A 17,174-nucleotide genomic window follows, 5' to 3' on the forward strand; every position below is an offset into this window, starting at 1 on the left:
GGATGTCCGAGCATTTAAAAAACCAACCTCTGTTTGACTCTACCACTCATACTACTGTGTGCTCCCCACACAAGCTTTTCCCAAAAGACAACACGTGTCCTTGTGTCTAATTATCCCAAACAAATCGAGCCTGCATGCTATGCTGCAATTTACATAAATATAAAGCAATTAAAACTGGGGATGTCCAGATAACCTTTTTATTTAAGCCTCTGACCCTCGTCCAAAAGCTGCTCAACATGTGCACATGTGTCTATGGGCAGTTGAGTATGAAAGAAAACTAGTAGGACGGCCAACCCAACTAAAACTCGCTTGGCTGTTTGTTTAATCACTTTTTTTTTCATTATGCTAACATTTCAATGCATTATGGGCAATTTACTGATGAACACACATACTGCTTAATTCATTTCTGGAACGCATTCAACACTCTAACTATGTGCAATTTAGAGACTCAAGTTCACCTGACATGCTTGGGAGTTTAAGAGAAAGCAAGTGCACTTGGGCGGAACATAAAAAAGGTCATTTGATGGATTTGAACCAGTGACCTTCATGCTGTAAGATAACGCTGCTTACCGCTGAACCAACCAAAGGAGATGATTAAATGTTTGCAGAGGTTTTAGCACTTATCTTATTTGAACAGTGCACAGTGTAACACAATTTTGCAACCCTTGGAAGATATTTGAAAAACAAAACTGAGTATCAACTCACAAGGACAACAAAACTGCCAAACAGGTTTTACCTGGGTGTAAAGCAGAGCTGACCGAGGTCTACCTGAATTTCATTTCATTTTTCTGGCAAAAAATCATCTAAAAGCAAACCAGACCTGTATCACAGAATATCTTGTCCACCCGGTGTGACTTCTGACACTATATTGCTAATTACCGCCATCCTGCAATAAGCTGTGGCAGTGAAGCCTTTTTTTAATGGCAGTAATAATACCAGCTTAGGATGAGCCGGTCACAGTGAAATGACCCCTTCCTAATTAAATGCTGTGTCGCCACAGACCAAAAGTACATGATAATCACATTAAAGTGTATGGGGTCGCTTTTATCTGACCACTGCAAAGCAGTGAATCATTTCAACTGTGAGGTCTATAAACTCAACACAAAATAACAGTGAGTCCTAATGCTTGGTGCCATGCAGATGCTTGCTCCCAGACAACTACAGTTACATTACTATTGTAGCTACTACTATAATGCTGCTGGGTATAAACGTATAAGTTATTCACATTAGGTTTTTTTTTAGTTGTCTTGTGGTTTTACTACAGTGTGTGCAGATTTTCTCTAGTGTGTGACTGCAAGCACGCTGTGAGCAATGCGTTTGGATAATGCGCTACGCAGCATAACAGAACAGCAAATCATTTGCAACCAACATTTTATCAGAGCCTTTTTACATCTTTTTTTAACAGCCAGTGATTGTGTTATGTCACAGGGGAGAAGCTAAGAGCAAAGAACACACTGTGTGTGTGTGGGGTGTGTGTGTGTGTGTCTGTGTGTGTATGTTTTCACAAAGAGGGTTATTTTTACCTCACGTGCAAGAGCTTAAGGGCGGAGATCCATAGAGGCCTGTGCAGAGGCAGGCGAGAGCAACAGTCTATTTTTAGACTGCGGCTGACTTCGTGTAACCCTTTGTATGCAGCGGCTGCAGAGGCAGCGCCGCTACATCCATCCACGTCTCACTCGATATGATGAGCTGCGGTAAAAGCAAATCCTCACTGCCAATTATTGTATGTGGATAGGTATCGAAGAATGCTTCTTCTTTTCTTTTTTTTTTTGCAGACAATCTTCTAATGCGCTGGCTGTCATTTAAACTGAGCCTTTGTAGACTATTACTAGGGTTGACAGAGTGAGCTATTTTTGTCTCTGCTGCTGAAACCCAGGAGCTCTTTTTGGGGCATTTTGCCATTATTAGACAGCAGAGCGGAGAGAGTCAGGGCATGGGGAGATAGAAGTGAGTGACATGCAACAAAAATCCACAGCTGGATGAGAAGCAGGGACGATGCAACTTATAAATAATAAAAAAAAATGTATATATGTGTTAACTGTATCTGAATTTGATAACATAAGTTTAAGGTTGATGAACTAACAGGTGTCTGGAGAAGGGAATGACTGTGACAAATGAGGTCTGAAGTGGCCTTCCATTACAGTACTGTAGAGATGCGAGTGCAAAACCAGATCTTGATGTTCTTAGCACCTTAACTAACCCATCTCCAGGCAGCCAACAGGGCTAAAACGCCCCCTAGGGAACACATTATTTCAAGAAAATGTGAGAGTGGGAAAAGAAAAATCTCCTGCAGATGCTGAGGGAAAAAAAAAAAATGACAGTGGTGTGAAGCTGAGGTCGTTCAACAGCAGATGTACATCTCAGCAGTCAGGTCTCATTTTTGTCAGAAAGCATTGCTCCTATGCCCTGTCTTGAGCAGATATAAATGTTTTTGGAAATGATATTTTTCATGTATTGGAAATGTATGTTATGGATATGACAGAGTGAGATAAGGCCAGTTCGATTTGAAAGTTACAGGGGGAAAAAAAGAAAATTGAAAAAATAAAAATGATAATATTCATGCGAGGCTGGGACCGTTGAAGATGGGATAACTGACTGCAGATGCATTATGTGCTCTGCTGCCATAAAAAGTAGCACAAGAAGGGGAAAGGTGGTAACCATGGAAACAAGCTTTGTTTGAAAAGCTCATGCAATGAGGCGTGTCTGCCCTTGTGCGCACCGATCCGGCAGAGCCAAGAGGCATGGCGAATGGAGAGGAGACATGGCTAAAAATGAGAAACTGCTGCAGTGAGTGCTAACTCCCCGCTCTACTACAGGGGGAGGGGGGGGAGTGTTGCTGAGCTGCGATGATAATGGCGGACGGCATTGGGGGAACTAGTTAGCGCCTAGGGGTTGATGTTGTGATGGGATGTAAACCCCCAGTAGCTTGTTTCAATCCCCTGGGAGTCGCAGCTGCGGTGTTGATGCAGAGAGAGAGGACTGGGTTCAAGAAGGTCTGAGAGCAACCTGCTGCTGGCAAGGAAACAGACACCGGATGACTTTCAAGACTGAGAGCGCCCACAATGCTGAATGTTACGTGTATTGCAATGAAAAATATCGAGCTTTCAAAGATGATGTTGAGCTTAACTAGCAGCAAATTAGTTAGTGTGGGATTAAAGGGACAGTTCACTTAAACGCCAAGACAAGAAAACATATTCAGGCATCTAGCAATGAAGATCTGCCCACATTTTGCGAGGTAATCGCAGCCTTTCACCTAACAAGCTGGGATGGAATACACTAGAGATTTTGGGGGGGAAATTATTTGATGAAAAATTATTAAATTTTCTTGGAGTGCTGAAAACTTTTAATTGAAAATGAATTTTACGCAAAACACTTTGTAACTCTGTTTTTAATTGTGCATCATAATTAAGGTTTATCCAAAGCTTGTATGTGCTGCTGGTACAACACGAATTAGATTGTAAGTGTTGCATCCATTCTTTCTAAAAAATATATATAAAAATTTAATTAAAATTAATTAAAATTACCCCTTGAGCAAACTCTGCTGAACATGATACACTAGTGTGTGCCCTGAATAAACTGTAGTCCGTAAAACCTTGAGTTAGGATGATTTCACCATTCAGATTCCACGTCTATTGCTACATTAGAGCTGCTGGTTACTCAAGAAAATGGAAGATTTGTGAAAAATTTGAGTCGCAAAGTGAAGCAAGTTGGGAACAAAGAGAGGACAGAACAATGGAGCACCTTCTCATCGAAGAGATTGTGGCAGTGAAATCTCACTGAACATGCTGATGATGGGTTGAGAGGGATCATAGGAGATGGCCAACGATATTCTCCCACTGGTTATATTATACAGCTGACAGCAGAGACAAGTGCCTGAGGGCCTCTGGTCTTCATTCTGATAATTAGATACTATAAACATATATACATATACTGTTCAAACACTTGCATCAAACCCTATCCAAAATAATCACCCACTAGACTGACTTGCAATCAAACCCACGTAATTACAACGCTTAAGAACTTGCTTTATGAAAATGACTTTCCCAGCCTGACGTCTTGGACAACGTTTTTTTATTTTATATATTATTTTGGATTCATATTAATAACAGACACTTTAATTTGCTCCGTCTCATCATAATTTGCTCATTAGATCAAAGATTCAGTCACAGAACAGGTCACGACTGTCTGATGGTACACAGGATCACTCCTTTTCTTTTTTTTTCTCTTTCTTGTATTTCCTCAAATGAAATAATATAAAGTATGTGAGGGGAGCGGTGCTAATTTACATGATGTTTATGCAGAGCAGTGACCATTAGAGCCTGATAATTTTTCTCAGCTGGGAAAAAAAAAAAAAAAAAAAAGCCATCGAGGAATAATTGCAGGGTGAATTAGTCATTTCGCCAAAACCAGACTTGACGTGCATGGTGCAGCATACTGATGAATGAATGTAACATTTTACAGTATCACTTTCGAAACTTTGAGGGTTATAATTCGCAGGTGATTGACATCACAGATATCTAACAGATGATATATCTTTTTTACATTAACACATCATTGTGATATATTGATTTTGGAATGTTAACTATTAATCCAGTCTCTATTAATCCCTATTAATTTAACCAAGACCTGCCCCTACTCTGTTTCTGATTGGCTCTACATTTTCCAGACATGCCAGGTGTCTGCTAAACGCTATCATTAGTGTAACTACAATCGCAACCTGACACATTTTTGTTCCTGAAGCACCAAAAGCAGCAGAGAAAAAAACTCTACAAACTAGTGTGACACAAAGGTAGTGCCTGCAGGGGTCACTTGCCAGCCAGCTGGACAGTCATTCTCACAGACCCCACTGTGAGCTGCCTGGATCTCAAGAGACTGATGAAAAATGGTTGGTATGTTTCAATTTCACAACTCCAAATCCCAGCAGGTGCTAGCTTGCTGTCATGCCAGTTTGCAGAGTTTCTCTCTGCTGCTTTGGTACTGCAAGAACAAAAATGTGAGCTCCTGCCTGCCTCATTCCTAGTGCCAGTTTGGTGATCATAGAGAGACTAAGGCCAGTACTGAAACGGTACAGCCAATCAAAGGTAGAGTCTAGATTGCAGATGGATGTTAGCAGCGCAATGTGAGTTAAATAAGATGTTAGAAAAGTTAATGTGGGTTGTTTGGGGGTCTTGTGTTGTGTAGCAGACTATAGGTTGGCTGTCAGCTAACTGTAAATGTCTGCAGACGGGAAATTACTGCTTTAGGCGAGGACCTCATTGGCTGTATAGAAACAAGTTCTATGTGTATGTATAACAGTATTCCGACAAATGAATGCAAAAATATGGGCACCACAAAATATATATACGGTTAGGTAAAACATACAGTCCTTGCCTTTAGTTTCTGATTTTTTTTCTCAAAGGAGAACACGACATCCAAGTTGGTAAAGTTGGATCAACAGTATTTATGTCCATGAGGATATCTGTTCAATCAACTCAACTCACCCCAAACATGTACAACATGCTTAGTATCACAGATAAAATCAGTAAGACTGAGCCTTTTCTTGTTTGTTAGTGATAGCTTTTACCATTTTAAGCAAAAATTTTAAATCAGTTAGACTTATTTTAACTGCGAGATCTGCCCAAAATGTTCCATCTCATCTAATTTATGTACACCTTTGAATCCTGGAAGTCGTGCAGCATTTAATGTGTTATATTAAATATTTCCCCCAAAAAATTAGAGCAAGGCAAGAATCATGTTTCATTTCTTCTAGTACATATCTTACTGAGAATTTGTGGCAAATATGGGACACGGCAGTAGTTTGAAAATGCTGTTATGATAGAAAATGTGCAGCTGGTGTTGCATCATTTTTGCGTCCCTATTTTATTTATTTATTGACAGACGTCTCTTAATATAAACCCTTAAAACCCACACTGTGAATATTGTCATGCTGGGAAAATCTAACCACAAAAGAAAAGACAGGTGAACATCCTGTCTTTGTCTCTCTGCTCTACTATGTTCAAAGAAAGAATGAAAAAAATAAAAACAACAAAAAAATGAAGGTCTGAGCATCACTGTGTGGTGTCATAGTGGTCCATGGGGGCCTTGTTGGGCTCCAAAACATCAAAGTGACCATTCACATTCTGAGGTGCTTCACTTTTTCTTTTTTCTTTTTTTCATTGGCCATTAAAGAACACCATCAAGAGGATAAAGACCTTGTAAAAGACATGTCTGTGAGTGATATGAGAAGATGAAAGCAGCACTCTTACTCTTCCCGTTTCCCCTCCTTCTCCACGAGTCGCCATCACAGGGAGAAAATATAACCTTCACAAACTGAACTTAGTGCTCAAACACAACCAATAAGATCTTTGTTTTTCAGGAGCGGCATTCAATAAATGTAAGATATCACCTGTCACTAACTAAAACTACTGAAATGTGGCTGTACCAGAGGATGGAAACGACTCCCTGCTACTGTCCTCATGTTGCTCTTATATGGACACAAGTCTAGAAACTATTAAATCTACCGTTCAAACTGCTATATATCCTTCCATGCATGAAGGACAATTCTCCCTTTTCTATTTGTGTAACCATGAAAAAGCTCAAGGGAAACAATTAAAAGTCGTTTGTAGTAGGAGGAAACTGTAGGATGACTGACAGAGTCATTTTTGCGACTATCCGATTGAAGCTTCAGCTTCACCAGTCCTGGATGGAGGCTCTAGAAAACATCTTGCACCTGACACCTCATTTATCATGGAACAGGAAAGAAATATAAAATGACAGGGCCATATGATGTCGAGAGAAGATGAGTTGAAGAGACAAGCGCAATATGGTTCAGCAGACGGAGTTCTACGAATCTGTGGCCCCGATTCTCTCTGTATGCTACCGAATAATCTGTGCATGAGCTGGGTGTGTGTCGGTGACGCTGCATTCCAGTCTCGGTCGCGTAGAGATATCTCAAGAAATACTGTACGCTGTGAAAAGAATCGATATGCTGGATCTGAGCTAATCGTCTGATAATGAATTTACATGTCAGGCTCTCAGAGAAATCTACAGGATGGAAGCACTGATTGTTGGAGTCCAACACAACTTCTGTATCTACAGGGAATGTCAGTCGAAGGGGGTAAAGACATGTTAAGTCTATATATACATCTGCAGTTATCACCAGACATGACATTTTTTGCCTCAGAGGCACATTGTGTCATACACTGTCAGTTTCTAGAGAAGCAGGGTTTTTAAATCAATTATGCAACTGGTGCATTATGTATTCTGACCTCTACATCAGTCCTTATGTATACCATTGACTTTATGACGGTATCAATGAGAGATGAGGAGATTTGGGGAATTATGCAAGAGTGCCAGATGGCCTTACGTAAAAGAGACATTAAAACAAAGGCTAATGACAGAAACTAGCAAACCAACCTTTTGTCTGGCAACGGTTTCACTTCTGTTTTAGTTCCAAGTGCATTCTCCCTGGGCAAAAATGTAAAGACACTCCACTACAAGTAAAAGTCCTGCGATCAAAAAGCTGTACAAGGACAGCAGTATTGTTAGAGAGAAAAAATGCACTTAAAAGCAAAAGTACTTGTTCTACTACTTGTGCCCTGTGACTGATATATTATTATGCATTATGTAACATTTTTCTGCATGGGGTCATGTGTACATGGCAACAGGGATCGATACTAAGGGAAATCTGTACCTCCAGTTTTCCACCTTAAGATCTGGTAACATTTCAGGCAAATGCCAGAATGAGAGAAGTAACACTGCAGGGACAAACACATAAAGGGCAGTGGTGGAAGAAGTATTCAGACTCTTTACTTCAGCATAAGTACAAATACCACACCATGAAAATATTCCACTAGCAAAAGTAATAATTCTGCAGCCGTTTTACTATTTAACGGACCTATGATGTTTCTGGATTAATATTACTTCTGAAATAATGTGTATGTTGCATTAATACTGCAGATGTCCAAGGCTGCATTCATTTTGACTACTTTATATTCTGTTGGGTAGTTTATTCTACAGCATTGTGCCATGGTGTATAAGATCATATGTTTGTAGCATCGCTGCTGTGAGTAGCATGCATCTCTAAAAAGTTTTGTGAGCTCAGAGAAGCTGTTCCTGAGTGAAGCTGCATGTTGTGAGTAGTGAAAATCACGAACACTGCCTGGAAGCTTACCCCAGTGATTTACTGAAAAATATGTGACTTGAATTGTTGATGATATTAATGTATAAGCAGCATTTTATTGGTGCAGTTCTTGGAAATGGAGTTAGGTCTCCAAAATTAAATCTTGGTGTCTAAGATGATTAATTGAAGGGAAAAGGAAAAGTTCTGCAACTATATATATATATAATATATATATATATATATATATATATCTATATATATATATCTATATTAAGACATTTCTGAAACTTTTCTAAAATCTTTGCTATTTATGAAATTTGTAATAAAATATTATTTGTGTCTCTTTAAAAATGTCTCTCTATGTTACACCCCAACACTGTCCTTGAATGATCTTTACAACTTAAGTTTGTTTTGTGTTTATTTTTGGAAAAAAATCCACAGTAACGTATCACCATGTCATATTTCATTTCATATTCTTGCAACCTTTGATCGCACTTACAGTCTAGCAAAGCTTTACATAGCGCTGCTGCTTCACAGGCAGAACGGTGGGTGGTAAATGGATTACCAGCATGGGACCTTGAGATCAAAATCTCTTTCAAGAGAATCCTGAAAATGGCAAAACGACAGACGTTCATTTATTCTCTGGTATGATTTGTTTATTTAATGAAGTACACACTCTGCATTGATATATTGAAGCAGCACAGCAAAAAAAAGAGCAAAGAAATAAGTGCAGTACACCTAAACAGCAATCCACTTCGGGTATGATGGATGTACAGTGCACACCACTGGCTCTAAATTTAAAGAGCACAATATATTTTCTTATCTCATATTATAAACTCCAGTCTATAATGTGCTTAGAATATTCATAACTATGATGTCATTAGTGTACAATCACCTGAAAGTAAGAATTGTTATGGTTTTGTTATGGCATGAACCTTTGATATCTACAGAGGCCATGGGTCCTCTCCCAGAGTGTCTGTCATGTTTTGATAGTAGAATGAGTTTTTGTTTGCATGTGGTTGTTCATAGATTGTCACATTGTAAGTCTTGTGTATGGTCTTACATTGGTTTTGATGTTATGCACAAATAAGGGGAAAGAAAAATTCTTCAGGTATGTCGGCAAATGGCAAATGTTTTCAAATAGAATTCTTATTCATGTTATATAAGAATGAACTCTTAACAGTACGATTATTCAATTTATCAAATAAAAACACTCCTATCCTCCTATGATCATATCTCATGGTTTGAAGATAAAAATCGAGACTTTCTAAGTTGAATTAATTAATAAAAGATTAGTTAATGCCACTGAGTTCTTGTATGATGTTTTACAGTGTGTATTGCTTTTTTTCAACTTTATTTCTATATTTCTTCTTTCAAAACTCACAGCCTATACTCGCAGCTCCGCTATAAGTACATGCAGCATCACTACTCTACAAACTAACACTTACGCTGTACTTCCCGCAGTGAAATTGTAAACAATCATCTTGATTGGTGGTTGTTTGTGTTTGTGTGTTGTCCCAGTTTAGCAATGATAGAAACTCTTGCACCCAGCAACTTCATTAAAATATAGGGCTAAATAAAACAGTATCTCTAGAGACTTCTGAAGAGATCCTTTTTTTAAAAAAAAGGGAAATAACAGTGACAAAACGCCGGAAAAGCTTATCTTAGCAGTTCTTTTCTGCAAAGGAAAGATTATGAGTGATGAGCTGTTTGGCTCTGTCTGAAAAGATCCCATTCCACCCCCTAATTCCCCTCAAATAATAACATTCCACCCCTGTGGAAAAAGGTCTATGAGTCACCAGCAGTGTACCTCTGGTCGTGGCAAAGGATGCACTGGAGAGGCCGCAGTGACATGAATCATAATTTGCCACTGAGAAAGCACAAGAGGCTGAGGTAATCTATGGAAATGGCAAGAGTACGATGAACTGTGTGCACGTGTGTGCAGGTAATTTGTATATACAGTTAAGAAAATGAAAAACAGGTGAAACACATGGGAGAGACTCATTTGGGACTAAAAAAAAAATCTTGTGTTGTCCTTAACAGATTGAGGATTTCTCCCAGATTTTTTTATTCTTGGTAAAGAACAAAAACTGTGAAAACGCATTTAGACTCTCAGGAGACACTAACACTGAAACCCAGACTAATAAAATACTTTTAGGTGAATTATCAGCTCCTTACAGAATAGTGAGGAACCCCTGAAGCTGAAAAAATAAAAGGAAACTACATCACGTTGGGCGCAATAACTGTCCAATTTGCAACTTGCCGTATATAACAAAACCAACATATCAGTCTTTTTTAGAGCATATATGCTGTCACACTTACATGGGGGTAAACAAAGTTTGTTTTCAGTACATACTGACTATGATGCGTATAAATCTGATATAAGTCATTTAATATTTAGTGTCTGATGACATCCCATCCAATGTAATGTTTAGACTGTCACACATGATACAGCTTCATAGAGTATGATTGGCCTGATTTATAATTCTGAAGGAATTTAGATGCTATAACATCACAGCTTTGCTTTTATGTCTTCCAATAATATTTGGCACAGCGTCGTTACGGTGGATTTGTTGTGGCAGTATGGTTTGGGCTCAGTTTAGACACCCTGACTTCATTCCCTTTATGAATAAAATATAAAATCTTCAATGCAGTTTTAATCAACAGAAACCTACAACAAAATAAGTTCCAGTGTTTTAATGGCACAATATGGAATTTTTGAAAACAGTGGAAGGGGCGTAGACGACCCAAGGGAGAAATATGGAGTGAACCGTAGTTGAACGAATATGATACAGGAAAATAAACAAACAATTGGATCATTTTTTATGACTTGCTTTACCTATCATTGGTAATGATTGTTGAAAAATTGTAGGGGAACTTTTTTGGACCTCTAAAAGGAGTCACGAATAATGACAGTATAAAGAAAGGACAGAGCATGAGTGACGTTTCCGAAGTGCTGTTTTGAAGCCGAAAATATGCAGTGCTGGCCACCGCCATGTTGGCTGTACTGCTCGTTCCACCTCCAGGCTAATCTAAATAAAGACGGGAAAGATGTGGATCATTGGTAGACCTGAGGCAGGCTGAATGACGCCTGAGTGCTCAAACAAGCCATTTGTAACAGCACCTACCTGTCAATCAATGCAGCCTTTAAGCCTTAATATTATTTGAACAGAGTTTCAAAAACTCAACCCACCAGGCTGTAAACATGTTTATTTCTGCTGTGAAGTTGGGCATTTTAATATAGGAGCTTAAGGAGATTCACTCACTTCTGGAACCAGTCTCAAGCGGTCGCTCAAGGACTTTTTAGTTTTTTTAGCACTTCCGCATTGGCTTCACATCGCAGCCACGGAGGTTGCCGCTTGGTCATGACAGAAAAAGTTTGAGGAACCACTGATTAGCATAAACAAGAATAACAAATAGATTGGGGGAAACCCTGATCCATTAAAAAAATGTTTTATTGAAACTCTAATTCAATACTTACCATAAGGAAACAAACAGACAAACCTATAACGCAAGGGTCTCCAAACTGTTCCACAAAGGGCCGGTATGGCTGCAAGTTCTTTCCAACCAAACAGCAGCACACCAGACTTGACTCATTTAATCAACTGATCTCAGTCTTCAGAGAGTTGACTGGTCAAACTCTGTGCTCTTGGTTGGTTGGAACAAAAACCTGCAGCCACCCCGGCGAGTTGGATTGACATTTGCCCTGTTCAAATCCACAAATTGGATGTTATTACATAAACTTTTTGCTTTGAGTAATACCTACAAGTTTTGTTGCTTAAAAAAAAGCAGAATAAAGAGTGCTGGGAAAAAATAAACTTGAGAGCTGGAAGACACTTTACTTTGAGTCATCGCCACATGGGACATGATGAGACGGCGATCGGTGTGAAGAAAAAAAAAAAGAAAAAAAAATCTTCCACTTACCTCTGGCACTCGCTCGCATGGAGAACCAGGTCCTGGTTCTTCTTGGCGCTGACGGTGAGCTCATGTTCTGTCGGGTTGAAGATGTCGAGCAGCAGATGACACTGGCGGGTGCTGTGGATGGACACAAGGACTGAGTGTGGAATGACAATCTCTATGCTCATTGAAAAACTCAAATCACAGGCTCATTCTGATGCACAGCACCACTTTAGACAAAGATTTATTTATACAATACAAACATATATAAATACATAACAATAAGCCTGCAATCAATGTTCTATAGGGAGACTCTGGCACCCATATAACCTCTGCATAATGACTTGTTAATGTGTACGTGAGTTTATACTTTATGCATGAGCTTACAATCACTTTCTACAAATACACGGCCGCATACACGCACACGGCGAATGCATGAGATCAAGAGAAGAATCGGTGTGAAGTACTCATCAGTCCTTGTCACAACATCAAAGGTGGCGGTGCTTTCATCAAGCCCACAGGCCTGGCTGGAGCAGGCCATCTCCACACCACCCCTATGCCTGCTTTTCTCATGCAGATCATAAGAGGGCCAATTTGTGATTTAGATCAAGACAGGAGACATGATGCTGGATTTTCAAAGAGTTAATTTTAACCCCCAAGTAGTTTTTTTTTTCCCTCTGGTAATGATGGATGAAAGGCATGGATATCTCAGAAACAGAGAGTCTGATAATGCAGCCCATGTGCTGTGATATTAATAGATTTTGTAGGTGTACAGGAGGAATGTTTACATTTTACACATAATATTCACACTTATTTTCTGTTTTTAAGAGTCGAGCTTATAGGGTTTGGACATTTGTATATTAGTTTGTTTTTTTAGCTTGGTGTAATCAGCGACAACAGCTGTTCTTGACTGCTCTGTTTTCTTATCTTCATCTTCAAAACATGTTATACAAGCCATTATTAACTCCCGTAGGTTAGACCAGGCTTCCGAAAGTGAAACCCTAAGTGCTGACTGACTAACAGATTCACTTTAGATGGACTTGAAGGCACTCTGGCAACATTAAGGCCACAAACACGCCACACTCTCTATAGGAGACACTCTTTCTATTCATAATATATGTTGTTGTTATAACACATAAATGTCTAGTCTTTGAGTGCAATGTACAAGTACAAGTACAATGCAACCCCCCCACTTTTCATGTAATTTCCAGGAATGAATGCTGTTTTATATTCAAGCAAATAGGCTATTTTTGGAATGCTGTCTTGGCCAATGAGGCATGACTGGGTACGAATACAATACATCTACCACACAACAATAACAACAACAACATCGCACAATAAGACTGACTTTTTGATCCCACATGGGCACAGTGATAATAATCAATGTATGCTGAAGATAAAAATAGACCGAATGTGGGGAGAGAGATCAGGTAGGAGAAATCTGTACACGTGCAAAATTAAATTAAATGAAATCATAAATATATATATAAAAATCAAATAAGGTGAAGTGAAAACCTCTCAAAAAAGACATATCATTTACATGAATTAATATATACATACAGTATATGACATGAAAAGCAGAGACATTAAAGTCTATGTAAAAGATTTCTTGCAAAATACATTAAATATGTTGGGAAATAGTTGCTGAAAACATTTGAAAAGACTTATTTATTAATTAAATGTGGAGTTAAGACAGTTTTACACCAGTTTCCAGTCCATGATTTTTTGGGCGGTCCTAAAGGGTGGCTCGATGACACACTGAGGCCACCGTGAGCATACGCCCTGCACCCGTAGCAGAGAGATGGAGATTAATTCATCTTGCTCAGTGTTTCAAAGTTAGTCGTGTCATTTTCTAACCGAAAGTATAATCGGAATAGCTGCTATTAAGTTTATGAACATTCTTCTGACCAATTTATAACTATTTTATAATTTTATAGATAATCTTTGCTTCTTTTCTATGTAGGCTTTGAAACAACTCTCTCAGATTTAAAGAGGACGGATACGACGAATGCTCCAAAGCATTCACGATAAGTGGAATCAAACTGCAAAAGCAAAGAACAGATGTAAAAATGTGTCCTTTGTACAAATTAAATGCTGCCCATCACCCCATCTTCCCCTCCAGGTCACACTAAGCCCCCCTCCCAGCTAGCTTCTTGCCTCTTAAATCTCAGGGTTAATGGAGGCTTAAGTTTAGCTTGCCCAAGTCCCTAATAAACTGCTGTGGCAATTAAAGGAGCATATTCTTTAAAAGGCCTACCCATGTTTCTTTAATTGTCTCGTTGTCTTTGTTGGCGGACGTGATTAACGGGCTGAGAGGGGCGAGGTACTGATTTATAGGCCGCGGCGTTTAGCTGAGGTGATCAATCAGACCTCCCAGTTAAGAAACACAGGCTCATTGCTCATGCACTATACCTAAGATAAACTGAAGGAAAGGAGCCGGAGACACAGAGACAGACAATGTGGATTTTGCGCCCTCTGATAAGTGTCTCCACACTATGAGCCTGAAATGATGCTGCTGAACAGTGGTGGACAACTTCATTCAAGAACTGCTGGCACTGCTGCTGCTGAGACTGCTGCACGACGTCTGTAGACAAAAGCTAAAGATTATGTTTTTGAACTGAGGGGAAACTGAATCAAAACACTGAATCATTTTGATAAGTATTCTGCTGAGCTACTACCCAGGGCACAGAGATCCAAGCTAAATAAATAATTCAAAACCGCCAATAGGGTTTCAAACTACTTGTCTCCATTCCAGTCTGTGAATTTATAAACTGCTGTTTAAGAGCGAGTCGGATAGGCAGCAAAGTTATCACCGGTGTTTCAAAGTGAACACATATTGAACCTGAATCTTTGCTCACAGTGTACAAAGCAAATCATTCATCAATTAAATATCAATACTTCAGAGTTATGTGAATTTAATGAAGCACAAAATAACACTGGCTGAATGTTTGAACATGCATATGACTGGAAATGTTTTTTTAGGCTGGAGCTGAGTGCAAATTATGAAGTGAAAATTGCAAGGAGGCGGTCATGAAGACGGAAGAAGACCTTTACGACAGATCATTCGAGGTACCAAAAAGGGGGAAAGAGGCGAGTTAATGAATGCCACTGTCTATTTCTGAGAACTCTACCACATTCACAAATGAACCATGAGGTCAGCATGGAGCTATTATTGATCTGAAGAGGACCCTGTTGCAATAGAGTGAGTCTCTAAACCTGGCGCCACACATCTCTATAGCAAGACCGCAAAAAAGACATCAATACAAAAACAGACAAATGTCAAGGCCACAGTCTGATTATCTTTGTTCCTACATCAACAATACAGAGTAAATTGAGCTACTGACACTGACTGGGCATTAGCTGGTATTGGGGACACTGTTATTGTGATGTAGCGGGTGGTAAAAATGGAACACACTGTAGGAGAAGGCAAAAAGATCAATAGAGCTGGGCCCACACTTTAGTCGATTCTGCAAATCTCCAATCAATAAGTGCTGATTTTGCAGCCCTACTACTGGCACAAAAACGTGACATATCCACTGCACATCAAATGTAATGGCCTTAATTAGCCTGCTTAGATTTAGAGTACTGCCAATGATGGGCTATTTTTAGCTACGAGAGCCAATAACGGACAGTTGACTCTACTTTTATATTCACATTTAAAAACGAACTGTTGCGTGTGCACCATGTCAAATAATGAATTAAAATCAAATCATAAATGGTCACTCACTAAAGGGCCAGTTCGCCCAAGAGCACATTTTCTCCTTTATGTTAGCCATGCAGATAGATTTGGTTTTAACTGTTTCAGTCTCTGAGATTTTTGCTTCCACCACGGAAGAATTAATGAAATTAAAGAAATCATAAAAAAATTTCAAATTCAAAAGCAACATTTCTGTCTACAAACTCTGCCTTTGTTACTCTAGATAGTCAATAGGATGTCTAAAGTTTTAATGGGACTTATTTCTTTTATTGAAGGCACAGTTTACAGTGACATCTGTTAGCTGAAGGCAGGAGAACAGTGCAGGGTTTTTCTTGATATAGGAGCTGAAAACTGTGTGAATTACTCACAATGCTATCGGTAATAAACAGGATGGATCAGTTTATGTTCCTCAGCAGAGCAATGCATTTTCCACAATGTATTTCAAACATCCTGGCTCTCAGTCACTTCCTTCAACAGATCTGTGTCCTTACATACGGCCAAATTTGAGAAGGCAAAAAAGAAAAAGTCTGCACAATATAGGGCAGGAAAAGGGTAACGCAGGCAGGCAAGTGGTATAAAAATGTATACCGAGAGCTACAGAGAAAAGGTATGGAAGAGGCGAGTAATGAAAGAAGTTGTGAGACGTAATAGGACAGAGGCTGAAAGGGAGAAAGAGATTTGAGATGGGGGAAAAAAGGAACTGACAGAGCGAGAACAGGGAGAGCATTTGACGAAAAAGTACAAAGTCGGAGAGAGTAAATGAGATACAAGGTTTATAATGTAGTGAAAGAAATACTTCCTATTTGAAATTTCTGGACTGAAGTTTTGTGTGAACATTTGATTTTCGTGATGTAGATATGTAACAAAACCAAAACTTCTTCCAAATCTAATTCATTGGATATAAATTTCATATTTTGCTCCACTACACTGTACATACAAGTCGGTGACGATGTTAAGAGATATAGAGTTGCAGGTGAACTATAAGATGGAGGTGGACATAAAACGTGAGAAAGGAAATGAGGAGTAAAGGTACAGTAAAAGGAGAATGGTAACAAGGATGTACAGAGAAAGAGATGTGTAAGCTAAAAAAGAAGAAAGTGAGTTCAGCTTTGAAACTCTCACATGCAAATTTGCTTTGAATTGCTGACCGACGGCAAACGGACTTTGCAGTGCTGACTTTCCAAAACGGTTCCCGCTATCATATTAGCTGTGCCACACCATCCAATTCTTCATGTTGGTGCAGGTGGACTATTAAGTCCTCTGAATGAGCATGTTCTGCATAATGTACTGATGGTACTAATACTTCTGTTGTAAAAACTGTGCATTCATATATTGCCAGTAAGCAAGCCAGCTAGTTTGACGGGCTATTGTGGGGGGTTGGCCAATCTCAAAAGCTTCAGTCGTCACTTGTAGCTTCACCTATTTTGCGAGGACACACCAGTGACTTCTCCTCTGCACTGTTTTCTGGTCTCACTGGAC

The 17,174-nt window shown here is 39.2% G+C and overlaps 1 protein-coding gene across 3 annotated transcripts in view; it reads right to left on the reverse strand.

Annotated features, from left to right (window-relative positions):
• Positions 1 to 17,174, reverse strand: part of trappc9 (trafficking protein particle complex subunit 9) — a 199,874-nt gene that overhangs the window by 71,409 nt on the left and 111,291 nt on the right. For all 3 annotated transcript variants that reach the window (XM_019258520.2, XM_019258505.2, XM_019258513.2), the window contains one exon: positions 12,026 to 12,136. In XM_019258520.2, the coding sequence (XP_019114065.1) occupies positions 12,026 to 12,136 (111 nt within the window). The remainder of the gene's footprint in view (positions 1 to 12,025; positions 12,137 to 17,174) is intronic.

This window comes from Larimichthys crocea, chromosome XIII (assembly GCF_000972845.2).
Source record: "Larimichthys crocea isolate SSNF chromosome XIII, L_crocea_2.0, whole genome shotgun sequence".
Lineage (NCBI taxonomy): Eukaryota > Metazoa > Chordata > Actinopteri > Sciaenidae > Larimichthys > Larimichthys crocea.